Source organism: Papio anubis, chromosome 4 (genome assembly GCF_008728515.1).
Source record: "Papio anubis isolate 15944 chromosome 4, Panubis1.0, whole genome shotgun sequence".
Taxonomy (NCBI): Eukaryota; Metazoa; Chordata; class Mammalia; order Primates; family Cercopithecidae; genus Papio; species Papio anubis.
In genome coordinates this window covers 144931038-144949400 of record NC_044979.1, presented here as the reverse complement: position 1 = coordinate 144949400, position 18363 = coordinate 144931038, and the positions used below count along the sequence as shown (strand labels likewise).

General features: G+C 43.7%; 1 protein-coding gene across 7 annotated transcripts in view; it reads left to right on the top strand.

The window, feature by feature from the left end:
• SDK1 (sidekick cell adhesion molecule 1) overlaps positions 1 to 18363 on the top strand; it is a 653438-nt gene that overhangs the window by 427976 nt on the left and 207099 nt on the right. For all 7 annotated transcript variants that reach the window (XM_031665629.1, XM_031665628.1, XM_031665627.1 and 4 more), the window contains 2 exons: positions 12274 to 12389; positions 14310 to 14502. In XM_031665629.1, the coding sequence (XP_031521489.1) occupies positions 12274 to 12389; positions 14310 to 14502 (309 nt within the window). The remainder of the gene's footprint in view (positions 1 to 12273; positions 12390 to 14309; positions 14503 to 18363) is intronic.

Here is an 18363-nt window from a genome sequence, read left to right as displayed (position 1 = left end):
TCATTTAAGAGGCCATTTTTGATACCAATAACCTCTGCTTTAACCAATCTTCAAAATGAGACCCCTTCACCAAAAGTAATAACAACAACAACGATGATAATAATGATGCATTGTTCACAGATTCTTGCAAAACTCTTTGGACAGCCAATGCATGTCAATTTGAAATTGCAATAGGAAATTTAAAAGTTTCCACTTTTGAATAATATTGTTTGAAGATGACAGGTCAGATGACCAGAGATGAACTTCATCTAGATCATTAAATCAAACAAGCTTCCACTGCGCACCAGGAGAACTGATGTTAGTAACAGCACTTGATGTGTAACGCAAGTCTGAATCTCTCAAAAGAAATTCTTAGGACAGGCATGGTGGCTCATTACCTGTAATCCCAACACTTTGGGAGGTTGCAGTGGGAGGATCACTTGAAGCCAAGGGCTTGAGACCAGCTTGGGCCACATAGTGAGACCCATCTCTACAAAAAATGCAAAAAATTAGCTGAGTGTGATGACTCACCTGTATGTGCAGCTACTCGGAAGGCTGAGTTGGGAGGATCGCCTGAGCCTGGGAGGTTGAGGCTGCTGCAATGGGCCGTGATTGAACCATTGCATCTCAGCCTGGGTGACAGTGCAAGACCAGATCGCTAAAATAAAAATAAAAATAAAATAACTTCTTTTGTCAAAAATGACATTCTGATTCCATATTTTTCACAAAGCAAGAAGCAAGTGGGACCATAGCATCTTGGATTTTATTAGATTTGCTATTCTGATAACATCACTTAATGAGGAATACAGTTCTATAGGCCGTGTTTTACCTAGAGACCTTCTCTGCGAATACAACAATGGATTTCTTGATTCCAAGGCTCTTCAGATTGAATTTTGCTATAAATTGTTTATACCTTTTTACCATCATTGGTATCCAAAACTTTTAGTTTTTTTCTCTATTATATATTCCAAAGTGTTTGTGTAAGCTTTGACCACTGCATTCCCAGCAGCTTGTCTGGTGTACGATAGATACTGTAGTGCTGCCACGCAGGTTGGTTCTTTAGGGTGACACAGCTGTCCCCAGTGCTGGCACATAGGCTGCCCAGCTCACAACTGTGACCTTCACAGAGAACTGCCTGACCAAGGTGACACCCCTCCCATGGGTCCTCCTGTGGCTAATGGCTGGCTGCCATGGCCACAGGAAAGCCCAGTCCCCTTGCATCAGTTGAGGACAACTTAAGACACCTCTAATGCCAGAGCTCCCCAGAGAATCAACCGAGGCCTCAGCTACTGCCGTCCTATAGAACAACTTCTCCTTCTGCCCAGTCCTGGTCTCCCCACTTCCTGGCAGATGTCTCTAATGAGTCCTAATGAAACTTAAACTCCAAACTGTTCATGCCCAGAGTCTATGACTGGGGCAAACAATTGAAGACAGGTAATTTTTTTTTTTTTTTGTACCATAAATAATGTTCAAAGCATTGATTTTGAGGGATTCAAACTCATGCCATACACCAAGTGCCATTACTCACATCAGCACTTATCAATCTTCAGTGGAAGCTTGTTTGATGTAATAATCTTCTAGACTGGGTGTCTCTGGGTCATTTGACCTGTCATCCATGCATCTTCTAAGGATATTATTCGAAAGTGGTACTTTTCTTATTTCCTGTGCTTCATTGGTCCCAAACATGTTGCTGACAGTTTCTAATGCACCCTGGCAAAATGAGTGATTCTGCAATTGCAGGAGGAATTTTGGCTTTGACTGTTAAATGCAGGACATTGTAACTAGCTTCTTGTATTCAGTCTGATACAGTTGTGGCCCACTCATAAATACTCCCGCTTCTTACTGTGTAACTGCAGACCATTTTCTCAGTTCTGATCTTTTTCTGTGTGAGATCAATGCTTTAGGGAAAGGTGCTGGCATAATTTGCCTGACATCATTGCATCTTCTGATTCCTTTTTCATTAAATACGACATTGAGACAGAAGAAGACAGGATTATTGGAAAATGCAAATCTGAGTTTGAGATCATTTTTATTATAATTTCCTGAGTAGCAACTTTTTTTACTACTCTACTTGGTGCACTTGATGACTTTCTTTAATTAAAAAACGTTTCTTATTATGATGGGAAAATATCTCCATAAATATGCAGTAGTATTAAAAATATCAACGTAAGTAATTTTACTAAACATGCATGTATTTAAATATAAAGGTATATAAAGTGGCCTGTAGGTCTTAATGGCTTCAAAAATTAACTTTTCAAAAAGTTTTGATTGCATACAACCTCAAGAATGTTTCAAAATAAACCAAGTTGAAAAATTCAAAAAACAAAGCTTGCATTAAGCAAAATAAGCAACATTGACATTCCTTTTTATTTGATTGGACAATTAAAGTTCTGAAAAACTCATGAATATAAATGTCAGTGATGTCATCTCTGATCCAAAATATTTTGAAAAGTCAGTTATTTGAAGCTATAAAACCCTACAGTCCTCTTTACTGAGTTGATTTGATTATGTAACTTATTGTAACATTTTTAAAAATGTGTAAAAACAGTAATTTATTTTGAGATTCCATCAAAAATCAGATCTTGCTGAATTTACATCATTACTAGCCAGGAACAAAGGGAAGGGGGTAGCGGGGAAGAAAATTTTAAAAATCGTTTTTATTTTAATAAGGAACACCTAATACCAGATAATAATTGTAAACATAATCATACATTTCACTTAGTCACATAGGTAAAAATATTAGTAAATTAATTGAATAAGAAGTGCCCCCACATGCTGAGCATGTTACTGAACCAAACTGGGTTCGTTTGCCCCTGCATGAGAGGAAGATGCTGAAGCACTGGGTTTTTGCGGCAAGAAAGCTTTATTGCAAGTCAGCTGGCGAGGAGCAGGAGGAAAGACTCAAATCCATCTCCCCATGCTGGGGGCTGTGCCGGGCTTTATAAGCATAAAATAATGAGGCGTGATCTGACTGGATCTTGCAGTGGGGTAATACCAGAGCTCGATCTGATTGGATCATGGCTCCAGCTTTGCAGTGTCCGTTTCTTAATTCAGTCCCTGCTCTTCTGCCTGAGCACTTAGGTTCCCCCACTGTGGTTGCACACTTGGTTCATCTGGGTGTGCTCAGGGTACATGGCCTTCAACATGGGGGTCCGTGGCAAGTGAAAAACAACTCACAACCTACTTACACACAAGTCAAACCACATTGTGAAGCGGCATCATTGTCTAGGATAATACCCAAAGTTTGTTGTCTCACACTGAGGAAATCAAGGATGCAGACACACAAGGAGTGAGGTTAAAAGTGGAGGTTTAATAGGCGAAAGACAGAAGAGCTCTCTCCTGCAGAGGGGTCCAGAGTGGGTTTTTCCAGTCTGCCACAAAATGCAAAGGATTTTACAGATGAGCTGGAGGAGGCAATGTCTGATTTACATAGGGCATGAAAGATTGGTCAGACCAGGTGTGCCATTTGCATAAGGCACAAAAAACTGGTTAGGACTAGATGTACCATTTGCATAGCATGCAAAAATCTAGCCACCCCCACCCTAATCTTTTATTATGCAGATGGGTTATCTCCCTGTCTGGTGCCTTGTTGCCTGTGCTTTTACTGTACACATGGTGACAAAGAAAAGGGAAGATGGAGCCTCCATGTTGAACGTGTCTGGCCCTCAGGTAGCCCTTTTCTGTTGGCACAGCTGCCGGCATTCACCCGTACAAGCTTCTAGCTTGCTTATCTGTGTCTGCAGCTCAATTTTTCAGGCTGCTCTTTGTTAGAAAAGAAATTATTTGGGAGCTGCTTTTTATTAAAAGGGAAGCCTTGCCAGAGACTGTTTTACCCTCACTATCTGCCTAAATAATTTCTTTCTAGCCCCTGTATCAGTTGGTCCTGTGCCTGGTACAGACAAATTCACAGATGAGAAGCAACCTGCAAGTGAAATAAAACAGCTTGATAAGAGGGGTCTGTGGAGGTGTCAGGGAAGTGGAGTGTGGTTCAGCCACCCTGTGCCTCCCTGCAGCAGATCCTCTCAAGAGAGTTACCAGGTTCAGAAAGTTTACAGGAACCACATGCTTAGTTTTGTTTTACTTTTCTTTTTTATTTTTATTTTTTTTTTGGAGTACTTTCAGATTCATAGAACAATTGATTAGAAAGTTCAAAGAATTTTGATGTACTCCCTGCCCAACATGTACAAAGCCTCTCCCATTATCAGCATCCCCCACCAGAGTGGTACATTTCTTATGATCAGTGAACCTAACTTGATACATCATTACCCAAAATCCATAGTTTACATTAGGGTTCACGCTTGGCACTGTGCATTCTATGGGCTTTGAGAAGCATATGGTGACGTGTATCCCCCATTATAGCCTACAGAAGTGTTTCCTTGCCCTCAAAACCCCCGTGCTCCTCCTGTTCACCCCTCCTGACTGCCAACCCCCAGCAGCCACTGGTCTTTCTACTGTCTCCATAGTTTGACCTTTTCCAAAATGCCATATATAGTTGGAATCACACAACACATGGCTTTTCCACAATGACTTCTTTCACTGAGTAATGTGCAATGCATGTGTATAGTGAAAACACAGCATATGTATAGTGAAAACAGCATGAAATGTAATTTCAACAGTTGCAATTTTTTTTTTCTTTTTTTAGACTGAGTCTCACTCTATCACCAGGCTGGAGTGCAGTGATGCGATCTCGGCTCACTGCAACCTCCATATCCCAGGTTCAAGTGATACTCCTGCCTCAACCTCCTGAGTAGCTGGGACTACAGGTGTGCGCCACCATGCCCAGCTAATTTTTGTGTTTTTAGTAGAGATAGGGTTTCACCATGTTGGCCAGGATGGTCTCTATCTCTTGACCTCATGATCCACCCACTGCAACCTCCCAAAGTGCTGGGATTACAGGCGTGAGCCACCGCGCCCAGCTGACAGTTGCAAATTTTTGAATGGCTGTAAACAGTGGTTTATGGCTATGAAAACTAACAGACATCAGTGTCTCTGGGCCCCTGTGTAACCCATCCGAGGCACAGTGAGAGACCACTGCACTGTCCTGCCTCCTTCCCTACCCACTCCCGGCAATCCCCTCTTCAGGTAGAAGAAACGGCTACTCTCTGATCCAGGTTTCACACATTTCCATGACAAATAAAACCCCTAGTGCCTGAAACTGCTCTTCTGGTTTCTCCTTTCACCTGTGATTATTCCCGGAGTGTCGGGGGCTTCAGGACAGAACACCTTGTCATTGGCTATGAGCATCAAGACAGAGTCGAATGAGCCTGCTCAGGCGGGTGCTCGGGTGGGGGAAATTATCCAGTGAAAAGATATTTTTCTGCTCAATGAAAACCAGAAAGGAGCATAACACCTGTCACGTTACCAGCCTGCCTCCAGGCCTGCCACTGGAGGCACAGCAAGAGCCTAATGCTAATCATCCAGGGAAGAAATGTCCCTTGAGGCTTAGTCTGAGCAGCAGGAGGCCACGCTGCACACCAGAAACCCCTTTTGCCTTCACTTTTCTGCAGGATAGTTGGACTAAGCCCTTGTCTTTGTCTTAAGAAGGGGCAGGATTATGTAACCCTCAATAATTAACACCTTTCCAGCCATAACCACTCTTTTATTTTCAACACTGTCAAGAAGGATTTGCTGGCTGTAACTCTTTCTCACTTGAGGGCATTTTTAATTCCATTGTCCACAAATTCATGAGTCATTTCTGATGGCAATAATCAAGATAAAGAGAAGCCAAAGACCTGGGAATAAAAGCAAGCTTGGTGATTTTTTGAATTAAACTTAAGGTATTGAGAGAGAGGAAACTGAGGCTTTAGAACCTCCCTTGGCCTGTGACTGGGAAAGGAGAGTGTGTGCCCACAGGTCAGGCTCCGAATCAGACACCAGGGGACCCAGGTAGAGTGAGTGTCACAGTCAGGGACTCAGGTAGAGTGTGTGTCACAGCCAGGGGCCCAGGTAGAGTGAGTGTCACAGTCATGGACCCAGGTAGAGTGAGCGTCACAGCCAGGGGCCCAGGTAGAGTGAGTGTCACAGCCAGGGACCCAGGTAGAGTGAGTGTCACAGCCAGTGACCCAGATTGAGTGTCACAGCCAGTGGCCCAGATAGAGTGAGTGTCACAGCCAGGGACCCAGATAGAGTGAGTGTCACAGCCAGGGGCTGAGGTAGAGTGAGTGTCACAGCCAGGGACCCAGGTAGAGTGAGTGTCACAGCCAGTGACCCAGATAGACTGAGTGTCACAGCCAGGGGCCCAGATAGAGTGAGTGTCACAGCCAGGGACTCAGGTAGAGTGAGTGTCACAGCCAGGGGCCCAGATAGAGTGAGTGTCACAGCCAGGGGCCCAGGTAGAGTGAGTATCACAGCCCGGGGCCCAGGTAGAGTGAGTGTCACAGCCAGGGCTCTGGGGTAGAGTGAGTGTGAGAGCTCGTGATTTGAGGTAGCCCACATAATGAGAAGCGAGGGGAAAATGCCTTGGTAAATGGGTGAACTCAGTTAGGAGTTTGTTTCTCTGTAACCATGGTGTGCCCCGCAGAGGCACTGCCTTCAGGATACTGGACCAGAACTTGGTGTGAGGATTGTGCTGCAGCCAATCAAAGGTACAGAGGTCCTCTTGAATCTGCAGGAGACAGCTACTTATTTAAATTATGCAAATTTTTTTCTTGCATATAATCCTTGTAGCCTTATTTTAGAGAATTTAACAACATTTGATATTTGGTATTCTGGCATTCCAGAATCAGTAATTGGGCTTCGTGAAATCCCGGAGCTAAACCTACCGAGAATGAGATGCCTTCCTCAACCCCACAGGTTGTGGGTTCTAAGAGAAAACGTCATAACAAATGTTGGTCTTTTCCCAGTAGCTCCTGATGTTTATTCTTTCTTTTCCCTTTTCTTCCTTTTTCTCCTTTCTCTTCTTTTGTTTTCTTTTCTTTCTTTCAGCAGAGATTGTTCTAGTCATCTATTGCTGCCTGACTGACTATCCCAAAACTTGGAGATTAAAAGCAACACCTGTTTATATGTCATGATTTTGCGGGTCAGGAGTTGGAGCAGGGCTTGGATATGTGACTGTCTGTGCCTCTCATTCAGTTGAGAAGATGGTTTTGTGCACATGTTGGCGCCGTGGCTAGGAAGGCAGGAAGGCTGGCTCCCTGGGCTGTCCACTGGGGCAGCTGCCCCTGGCCTCACCAGCCTGCAGCCTCAGGATCCCTACACTCCTATGGCTGCTCAGGGCTCCCGGCAAGCAGCAGAAGCTGCTGGTTTCTTAGGACCTGGGTCATATTATATTGGTCAAGCAGTCTCAGAGCCTACATTGAAGGGTTTCAGACACAGACAACACACCTTCATGGGAAAAGTATCAAAGAATATGCAGCATTTTGCTTTGCTTTATTTTTTTAGGAACGAGGCCTTACTTTGTTGCTTGGAGTGCAGTGGCAGGATCATAGCTCACCATAACCTCAAACTCCTGGGCTTAAACCATCCTCCCACCTCAGCCTACCAAGTAGCTAGGACTACAGGTGCACGCCACCATGCCTGGCTGATTTTTTACTTTTATAGAGACAGAGTCTCACCCTGTTGCCCAGGCTGATCTCAAACTCCTGGTCTCAAGCGATCCTCCCACACCAGACTCCCAAAGTGTAGGGATTACAGGCATCAGTCACCATGCCCTGCCTGCAGCATGTTTGAAAAGTGAGATTTATTGTGGTTTCATAATTTACATACAGTAAAACTCACCCTTTCTAATGTACAGTTATATATACATTTTCACAAACATCTTTAGCCCATATTCACAAGCATAATGGAGATATGACTATTTCTGTCACCTCCCTCAAAAGTCTTTGTGCTTTTATATTCACCCCTTTACCCCTGCCCCAGCGCTTGGCAAACACTGCTGTTTTCTCTTCTTCTATCTTTGCCTAGTTCAGAACGTCATATAAATACAGCGTGCAGTGTGCAGTCTTCGGAATCTGGCTTCCTTCCCTTAGTGTCATGCATTTGAGATTCACCTGTGTTCATGTGTATGAGTATTTTGTCCTCTTCTACTACTGAGCAGCGTCCCATTCCATGGACACACTACAGTTTGTTTCCTATCCATTAGTTTAAAAACATTTAGGATGTTTGCAATTTGGGGTGATTATTAAAGCTGCTATGAATATCACATTTAGTTAGTTAGTTAGTTAGTTAGTTAGTTAGTTAGTTAGTTAGAGACAGGGTCTCACTCCATTGCCCAGGCTGGAGTGCAGTGGTGTAATCACAGCTCAGTGCAGCCTAAACCTCCTGAGCTCCAGTGATCCCCCCACCTCAGCCTCCCAAGTAGCTGGGACTATAGGTGTGCACCGTCACGCCCAGCTACTTTTTTCATTTTTATTTTTTTGTAGAGATGGGGTCTCGCTATGTTACCCAGACTGGTTTCAACCTCCTGGGCTCAAGTGATCCTCCCACCTCGGCCTCCCAATATGCTGGGATTACAAGTGTGAGTCACTATGCCCCGCTTCATATAGATTTTTTATGTGAACTTTTACATCTCTTGTGCACAGTTACCCAGGGGCAGGATTGTCTGGTCACATGGCTCGCACATGCTTAACTTCGTAAGAAACCACCAAACGGTCCCACCAGGTGGCCGTGCCACGGGCATCCTCATCTCATACCACAAGGGTCTCGGGCGCTCCACATCTTCACCGACACGGGTTGTTACTGCTGTCGGTTTGTGTTGTTTGAGTCCTTCGAACAGGGGTCCGGGGCATCCCATCACGGTAAATGGGATGGTGAGACTCTCTTCGCTCACAGATTTCCGGTCGTTCTTTTGGCTTTGGTGAAGTAACTATTCTTTTTGTGCACATTTTTGGTTTTCTTATAGTTGAATTTTGAAAATTCTTTATATTTTCTGAATAGTAAGTTTTTGTTCTTTTCCTTTTTTTTTTTAAGGGACAAAGTCTTACTTGGTTGCTCACTGCAGCCTCACACTCCTGGGCTCAAGGGATCCTCCTGCCTCAGCCTCCCGAGTAGCAGGGACTATAGGCACGCACTACCACACCCAGCTAATTTTTTTTTTAATTTTGTAATTCTTTGTCTCACTGTGTTGCCCAGGCTGACCTCAAGCGATCCTCCTGTCTCAACCTCCCAAAGTTCTAGCATTCCAGCTATGAGCCATGAGCCACAACTCCCGGCCTGGATAAACATGCTTTATTGGATATCTGTCTTACACTTATTGTCTCCTAGTCTGTGGCCTGTCTTTTCATGTTCTTAACAGATGTCTATCATGAAGTCAGTTTTATTTCTTTTTCTTTTATGGATTATGTCCTTGGTATTGTATCTCAGAAATGTTTGCCTAACCAGGTGTCACAACTATTTTTCCTAAAGTATTATAATTATAGGTTTACCTTTATGCCTCTGATCCATTTTGAGTTAGGTTTTATAAATGGTATGAGGTATAGATCCAGGTTTTGTCTTATTTTGTGAATGAATATCTAATATTTCCAGAACCATTTGTTGAAATCACTGTCTTTTCTTTGTGCTCTTATTGAAAACCAGTGATACATGTGTAATTTCTTGCCTGTCTTCTCTGTCACTGATCAATATGTCCACCCCTTCTCCAGTAACACACCCTGTTTTAATTACTATTGATTTCTAGTTTTGAAATCATACAGTAAAGGTTGTCCAATTTTTTTTCAGACTTGCTTTGACTATTCTTACCTTGTTTTTCCATATAAATTTTAGAATCACCTTTTCAATGTCTAAGAAATATCTAGCTGTGGTTTTGGTTTGTTTTTTTTTTTTTTTTTTTTTTTTTTTTTTTTTTTGAGACCGGGTCTTGCTCTGTCACCCAGGCTGGAGTGTGGTGTAGCTGTGATTTTGATTGGGATTGCATTCACTATATTGATCAGTTGGGGCAGAATTGACCTCTTTACTGCGTTTTCTTCCAATGGAGTCATGTGATATGATTCTCTATTGACTTAGTATTTGGTTTCCTTCGTGTTTTGTAGTTTTCAGTGCACATCGTTTGTTAAACATATCTATTTTATGTTTTTAGAGCTGAAATAAGATATCAGCTATAGGCGTTTTATAGGTGCCCTTTTTAAAATTTAGAATGTTCCTTTAAATTCCTGCTTTGCTGAGAGGGTTTTTTTTTCGTTTTTAAAAAATCACAATTGGTTATTAAATTTTGCCAAATGCTTTTCCTAAATCTATTAAGATGTTCATATGTTTTTCTTCTTTATTCTGTTGATGTGATGAATTACTTCGATTGCTATTCACATCTTGAGCCAGTCTTGCATGTATAAGATACACCTCACTTGATCAGGCCAGATTATGACTGTTATATATTGTCGAATTTTATTTTCTAATTATTTTCTTGAGGATTTTTTGAACTTGAGTTCATGAGGGATATTGGTCTATAGTTTTCCTTCAGTGGCTTTTTCTGATTTTGGTATCAGGGTAGTGCTTTAGAATTGGTTTAATTTATTCCTCAAATGCTTGGTGGAATTCACCCACGAAATACACGTAGTTCTCGCCTTTGTTCCTCTGGGTGCTATGTGTCTGCAGCTCCCAAAGCTTCCGTCCTCTCTCGTAGCCCACATTCAGCCTTCAGCCATTCACTGAGGATTTGGGGTGAATTTCAGAATTTCCATTGTCTCCTCCTCCCGCGCTCTGTGACGGGTGAGTGGGACCCATCCTGACCCCTCGGAGAGGCCCATCTCTCCTTGCGTTTCCGACCACTTGGCTGGTATGCAACCTAAGCTGTCTTATGGACTCAGGAAAAGTGATTGTTCTGTACTTTGTTCAGCTTTTCTTGTTCTTAGGTGAATGTGGTGTTCTTTCCAATGCTTAGCATCCCAGGCACAGCAAGCCCTGTGTCCATTTTTAACCCACGCATTTTACAGGATGGCAAGTAGGGCAGTTTCCCGGTGACTTAGAGAGGGGGCTGAGGGGCATCACGCCGTGGCCAGCAGCGGATGGGGACAGAGGGCCCTCCTACATGCCTGGGAAGAGAAGACTTGAGGGGCTTGGCCAAGTGTATGTTTGTCTCATCTCTGCCTGAGACAGGCTTTTGGGGAAGGAAGCCGAGAAGAGTGTAGCGATTTTCACCAGGACCGCATGGGATCCCATGTGTTCTGGCCAAGAAGACCCTTGTTTTTGTTTCTCTGCTTGGATCCATAGGATCCGTTAGGCTTCTATGCCTCACTTTTAGAACAAGCACCTGAAGAGCCAGGACTTTCCTTCCACCCAGTAGAAGCCTTGATGGTGCAGCCAAAGGCTTGGCCCCTCTCTGCAGGCCAGCGGGGTTCCCATCCTGAAGATGCTAGCCAGGCCCACTGCCCTTTCTGAAAGGCCTTCAGTTCCCCCGTTGCCTTCTGTATGCGTGATTAGCTGCGCTGCTGGGCATGGTAGGAAATCCCAGAGAGACCCGTGCACTGTCAGCACCCCGCTTCCCCCGGCCTCTCATCCAGCCATGCTCCCCGTGCAGCCATCCTCACCAGCCTCCTTGGCAACACTTTGCCTTTTCCCACGGCTCTCCCAGCGGAGAGTGCCCTTCTCAAGACCTTACCCCTCACAGGCCACCCTTCCTCCCAAACACAGTCCAGATGAGGCCCTCCAGCCCTCCCAGGCCAGAGGCAGGGACCTGCCCTCCACCAGTTTACTGCTCTGCAGAGCATCTGCCTCTTACAGTTACACAAGTGTGTCCACTAGCATGCCTCGAAGGCAGTCATTTGGTGGGTATATAATTGGGTTCAGTAGCTGTTCTGTAAAAGAGAGAAACCATGGATAATCAAAAAATGATTGTCCCCATTGACAGACAAAAAGAAATATCGCCTCCAACAGTGTATATGGGAGGAAGGTGATGATTTGATTTTATTTGCTTGTTTTTTTTGTTTGTTTGTTTATTTTTGGTTTTTTTTTTCCATGTAAGGAACAATTCAGCTTGAAACATAGTGGTATATATTGAGGAAGGATTTCTAGATGAAACCTTGCCTTGATCTCAAATATCTGTTCATTGAAACAGAAATTAGAGAAAGCTTTGCTTGCGTCCGCCTTGGAACCACAGGAAAGTCTCACCTGTGGAATGAGAGGATGGTCTAGTCCACTTTTCTGCCTCTGCCTTAAAGAATTCTGCAAGAGAAAATGAAAAATAGCCCAATTCTCTTTCTTGGTAATGCCACTGTAAGCTTCCCAAAACATTCATCACACTTCCTTAGTCTCAGTGCAGTAATTGCCTGTGAGCGTGATGGCAGCTAAGGGTTTCCTTTCCGTCTCTCCTCCCCATGGTGCCTCCTGCCATTTGTTCTGCTGTTGTCAATGACTGCCCTGCCACAGTGCCCACCGCGCCCCCGCAGAACGTGCAGACGGAAGCCGTGAACTCCACCACCATTCAGTTCCTGTGGAACCCTCCACCTCAGCAGTTTATCAACGGCATCAACCAGGGATACAAGGTACGTGGCCTGGGTTCAGGGCCTGTGGGCACCTGTCGTTGTCTGGAGCCACAATGTGACGCAGCTGGAGGCGGCCCCTCCTGTGCCTCAAGAGCCGGTTGCGTCAAGATACAGGGCGTCTTGACCTTGGTGAGACCACCATTTATTCCAGAGTCTTGGCATCAGCTCTGCAGGTTCAGAAATTCAAATTCCTAGTTATCAAGAGGATGGTTCAAACATCAGTGAGCAATTTCTTATGAGAAAGGCCATTCATTTTTAAATGGCGGGTGGGAGACCTGTCTCAGTGAGTAGAATCAACATTTGCACAAACCACTTCTTCCCAGAAGGTGGTCCTCTCAGGAGAACACAGGCCCCGAGCAAAGGGAACAGCATGAGTGATATTTCCATGGAGAAAGGATATTTTTCTCTCCCCGCTTTCTACTTCAGGGAGAGTTCTATCTAAAGAACTGAGACCAGTTGATTCCAGCTACCCGCCCGGACTGAATTAGACACATAGACAAATTTCCACCATCCGACTTCTTGTGTCTTTAGCTACCAGAGTGTGTTAACTTCACTGCTGTACCAGGATACACCGTCCCAAAGCACAGCTGATCTTCCCTTTCAGATCAGCTTCTCCTGATTGGATTTGGGAGCCCGCCTTGATTTTAGCTGCAACGGATCCTCTAATCGTCTTTAATAGCCAGTAGACAGGGGAAGCTCTTCACACTGAAGGGATTCCATCTAGTTTGCCTCAATACCTGGTAATTTCACATTCAGAGGGTGAGTTTCCTCAGACACAAGGTTCATTTTTCCCCGCCCCCATTTGGATTCAACTTGCTAAAACACTGATTTGTCTGCCAGAAAGGCAGAAGTAGCTGGAAATTTACCCTGTCTTTTGTTTATCCTCGGAAGTATCCAAAGACAGAAGCTTTTGTGAAAGAAAATCGTATCAATCAAGCAAGATGCTTTTGCCTTCTTGGCCTCTCCTGTCGAGTCTCATTGGTGAGGCCGCGGTGTTCATTTGATGACTTCGTTGTCAGTTTGATCTGCGTAAATACGCTTTGCGTCCGGCAGCATGTCAACTTTCAGACCCAGTTAGTCCTAGCAATCTTTGGTGCCTAAGGAATTAAAACTCACACACATACGTAATGCTGCCAAAACATGAACACAGCTTTCCTTAGGATGTGGATATAGACTGTATTTCTTTAAAATTGTAACCAGTCTCCTAAAATCCTTTTCACGAAACTAGTGTGATATAAATTATAAATAATTAAGGTTATTCCTGTTGAATCATGGATGTCTTTTTTGAGACAAAGTAGGTGCTTTCTAGAAAAATATTTATGTTTGTTTCATTGCACTGTTTCAGCTGAATTAACTGATGGTTTCATCTTTACTGTTAAAGATGTTATTCTTTACTGTTAAAATATATGTATATTATATGGTATATATCATATATACTATATAGTATATATTATATATAGTAGACATAAGCTATATAGTATATATTATATATGTATATAATATACTACATGTTATATATAACATGTATATATAGTATATACCATATATGTGTATGTTACAGATGTGTATATGTATATATGTAATATATATTATACATTTTTTTAACCTTCTTAAGTGAAGAGAGGGTGAAGATTTGAGGGGGAGTGTCCATTCCAATATGAGTTAAGTAGTTATTTTATTTACATATACAAGTATAAAATACATGTAAATACACAGGCTTGTATACAGAAACCTGTAAAATATATTTTTATCTCAACTTTTTTGAAGTGTGATTATAAGATGTAGGATTTATGGACTTTCTTAATTATGACTTTACATTTTAAAAGATGTATTCATTGCAAAATAAAATTCTGCTGCAGACATGAGTGTGGAGAAGCACCATTGAAAACAGGCTGTCTTTTTCACCCTGTTCCATCTCAGCTTCTGGCATGGCCGGCAGATGCCCCCGAGGCTGTCACTGTGGTCACTATTGCCCCAGATTTCCACGGAGTCCACCACGGACACATAACGAACCTGAAGAAGTTTACCGCCTACTTCACTTCCGTTCTGTGCTTCACCACCCCTGGGGACGGGCCTCCAAGCACACCTCAGCTTGTCTGGACTCATGAAGACAGTGAGTATTCCTTCTGTGTGTCTCTTAAGTCAGTCGTCAAAGAGGTGTGCACCGCTGCGACTTCCAGAATCAGGCAAGGGCAGAGGTGGATCACGAGGAAGCCCCAGATTTTTAGAGTGCTTGCAATCGGCTCACCTAGGGAGATCAGGCTCAGTACTGATAATGCCTGGCAGAGTATGGCACGTGGACTGTGGAGGGTGGCCTTGGCTCAAGGAAGGAGCTCTGGGGACAGGGGGTGGAGAATCAGGTTCCAGCTGTGTGGCCACACCTTTGGTCGTGCTGAACTCGCTCTTCATCTAGACTTCAATTTCTAATTCCCTCACCTCCTTGCATGATTCCCCTGATACCTCCCAGCGTGTTCTTTCCTGACCCTCGCTCCCAGGGTCCTTTTCCCTACGCCCTTCTAAGCTCTGTGAGTTTGCATTATCTCCATCTGGTCAGTTCAAACCCATTCCTTCTCTGCTCACAGGCCAGCTGACGCATCTGGAAAACATTAGCTAATGAAGTTACCCCGAGAAAATAATCACAGATGCACACAAAGATTTATATACAAGGCAACTCGTTACAGTTATTTGTAGTTGGAAAAAATGTGAAAAGCATTCAGATGTTCCAGATGGGGAGGACTGGAAAAAAGTATAGAATGACAATATAAGAAATATTTTGTAGTTGTTGAAAAAGCAACACTCTGAAGATCAAAAATTGTGTGCAAAAATGGTCATGATATAACATTGTGAAATAGTAGTATACAAAACTATGAGATCCAAATTTTATTAAAATACACTGTATGAAATATGAACAGAGAAAAGACCTTGGAAGAAATATGTCACACAAATTTAAGACTTGTTATCCCTATGTGGTATGATTATGAGTAGTTTTCGCATATTTCTTTGTATTTTTCTGCATTTTCTAATTTATACCATGAGTCTGTACTCCCTTTATAATGAAAGTTAAAACTAGGATAATTAGGGCCATGCGCGGTGGCTCACGCCTGTAATCCCAGCACCTGGGGAGACTGAGGCGGGTGAAACACAAGGTTAGGAGTTCAAGACCAGCCTGGCCAACATGGTGAAACTCCGTCTCTATGAAAAACTCAAAAATTAGCTGGGCGTGGTGGCAGGCGCCTGTAATCCCAGCTACTCAGGAGGCTTGAGGCAGGAGAATCACTTGAACCCGGGAGGCAGAGGTTGCAGTGAGCCGAGATCATGCTACTGCACTCCAGCCTGGGTGACAGAGTGAGACTCTGTCTCAACAACAACAACCACAAAAAACACTAGGAAAATTATTTTTTTAAGTCACCCAGGGCTGCTGCTTGTCTCTTCCCCAGAGCTGGATGGGCTCAGCCTTCTGAACTTGGCTCTACAGGAATTCAGTGGTCGCCAGCTCCACCCCGTGCTGCTCCCGTTTTTGGACTCCCAGCCTTACTGCACTCCCAGCGGGTGACATTTGCAGAGGCCAAGGCCACCAGGATGGATCCCTTGCCTTCCCGCTTCACCCACCATTTCCAGGTCCTTACCCTTGCCTCTCTCCCCTTTCCTCTCAAACGATGCAGTCGGGCCTCTCTAAGGGTGCTCCATCATCCTGTTCCCTTCTTCCCCTGTCCCTATTCATGGCGCCATGATCCTTTCCCTCCTCCCACAGATATGTTCAGGTCTCCCTCGCTCAAAATCGGCAGCTTCCTGACAGTGCTGCCCCTGGAGCTGCCGGGATGGCTCCCCACTCCCTTTCAGTCTAACCATTGCGCTGACCTCGAATGCCTTAAGTTCTCCTTGACCCTTGGCAGCCTAGCTTTCTCTTTGCCATTCTCCTGGAACGATCTCGCCATTGATTCAAGGTCTATGTCAAATGAGTGACACGGGAGGAACAGAACAGATTTCTTGACCCTCTGAGACCAACAGCCCCTCCTAGCCAATAAAAGATAAAATGAAAAGCAGCATACTGCTGTGAATTGATCCCAGAAGTTCTTCCCATACTCTGCCTTTGCTCTGCTCTCCTCTTTTGTTTAACTGATTTTTGTTTGTTTTGTTTGTTTTTGTTTGTTTTTTTTTTTTTTGAGACAAAGTCTTGCTCTGTCGCCCAGGCTGGAGTGCAGTGGTTCATTCTTGGCTCACTGCAACCTCCGCCTCCAGGGTTCAAGCAATTCTCCTGCCTCAGCCTCCCAAGTAGCTGGGACTACAGGCGCCGGCCACCACATCTGGCTAACTTTTTTGTATTTTTAATAGAGATGGGGTTTCACCATGTTGGCCAGGTTGCTCTCAAACTCCTGACCTCAAGTGATCCGCCTGCCTCGGCCTCCCAAAGTGCTGGGATTACAGGCATGAGCCACCACACTCAGCCATGTTTAACTGAGATTTTTATTGACAGCATCACCGATTCACATGCAATTATATGAAACAATATTGAGACCATGTACATTTAGCCCAGTTTCTGCCAAGCTGACATTTGCAAAACTATAGTATTGCATCACGTCCAGAATATTGACACTGATGATACAATTCACAGATCTGATTTGGGTTTCTCTAGTTTTGTTTTTTCTCTTTTGTGCGTATATGTGGGTTTAGTCCTGTCCAGTTTGTCACATGTGTAGGTTTGTGTATCTACCACGATAATCAAGATCTTGAACGTTTCCAAGGCCACAAAAATCATCTGGGTTCCTTTATAGCCACACCTACCTTCCTGCAGCTCTTCCTTTCTAACCTGTATGCCTTTCATTTCCTTTTGTTGCATGCTTTGCAGTGTCTAGGATTTCTAGTGCTATGCTGAATAAGAGTGATGAGACCAGACATCCTTGCCTGCTTCTCACCTGAGAGGGAAAACACTCAGTGGTTCACTGTTAAGGATGATTTTTTTATCAAATTGAAGTTATTCCTCACTATTACTAATTGGTTGAGAGTTTTTGACATGGATAAATCTTACTTCTGTTCACGTGCTCTTACTGCATCATTTGACAAGATCATCTGGTTTTTCTTCTTAGCTTGTTGATACGTTAGATTATATTGACTGATTTGCAAATGTCAAACCAGCTTTGTGTACTTAAATTCCACTTGGTCACGGTTTATAATTCTTTTCGTATGCTGTTGGATTCACTTTGCTAGTACTTGGTGGAGGACTTTTGCATCTAAGTTCATGAGAGATATTAATCTGTAGTTGTCTTTTTGTGTGTGTTATCTTTGTCTGGTGTTGGTATCAGAGTCATATGGTCTCATAATATATGTTTGGAAGTATTCCCACTTCTTCTGTGTTCTGGAAGGGATTGTGTAAAATTGGTGTCAATTTCTCTTTAAGTGTTTGGTAGAATTTTCCAGGGAAACTCTCTGGGACTGAGGACTTCTTTTTAGGAAGATTTGTAATATTATAGGGCTGGGCACGGTGGCTTATGCCCATAATCCCAGCACTTTGGGAGGCCAAGGCAGGCAGACCACGAGGTCAGGAGATTGAGACCATCCTGGCTAACATGGTGAAACCCCATCTCTACTAAAAAATACAAAAAAATTAGCCAGGTATGGTGGTGGGCACCTGTAGTCCCAGCTACTTGGGAGGCTGAGGCAGGAGAATGGCATGAACCTGGGAGATGGAGCTTGCAGTGAGCCAAGATCGCGCCACTGCACTCCACCCTGGGTGACAGAGTGAGACTCCGTCTCCAAAAAAAAAAAAAAAAAATTCCATTTATAAATGATTTTAGGACTATCCAGGTTGTCTGTTTCACCTTGGCTGAGTTTTGGGAGTTGGTGGTTTTCAAGGAGTTGATCTTCTAAGAGTTCAGATTTGTGAGTATGAAAATGTTTGCAGTACCACCTTCTTAATGACTACAGGATCTGTAGTGATGTCCTGTTTTTTATTCCTGATATTGATGATTAGCATCTT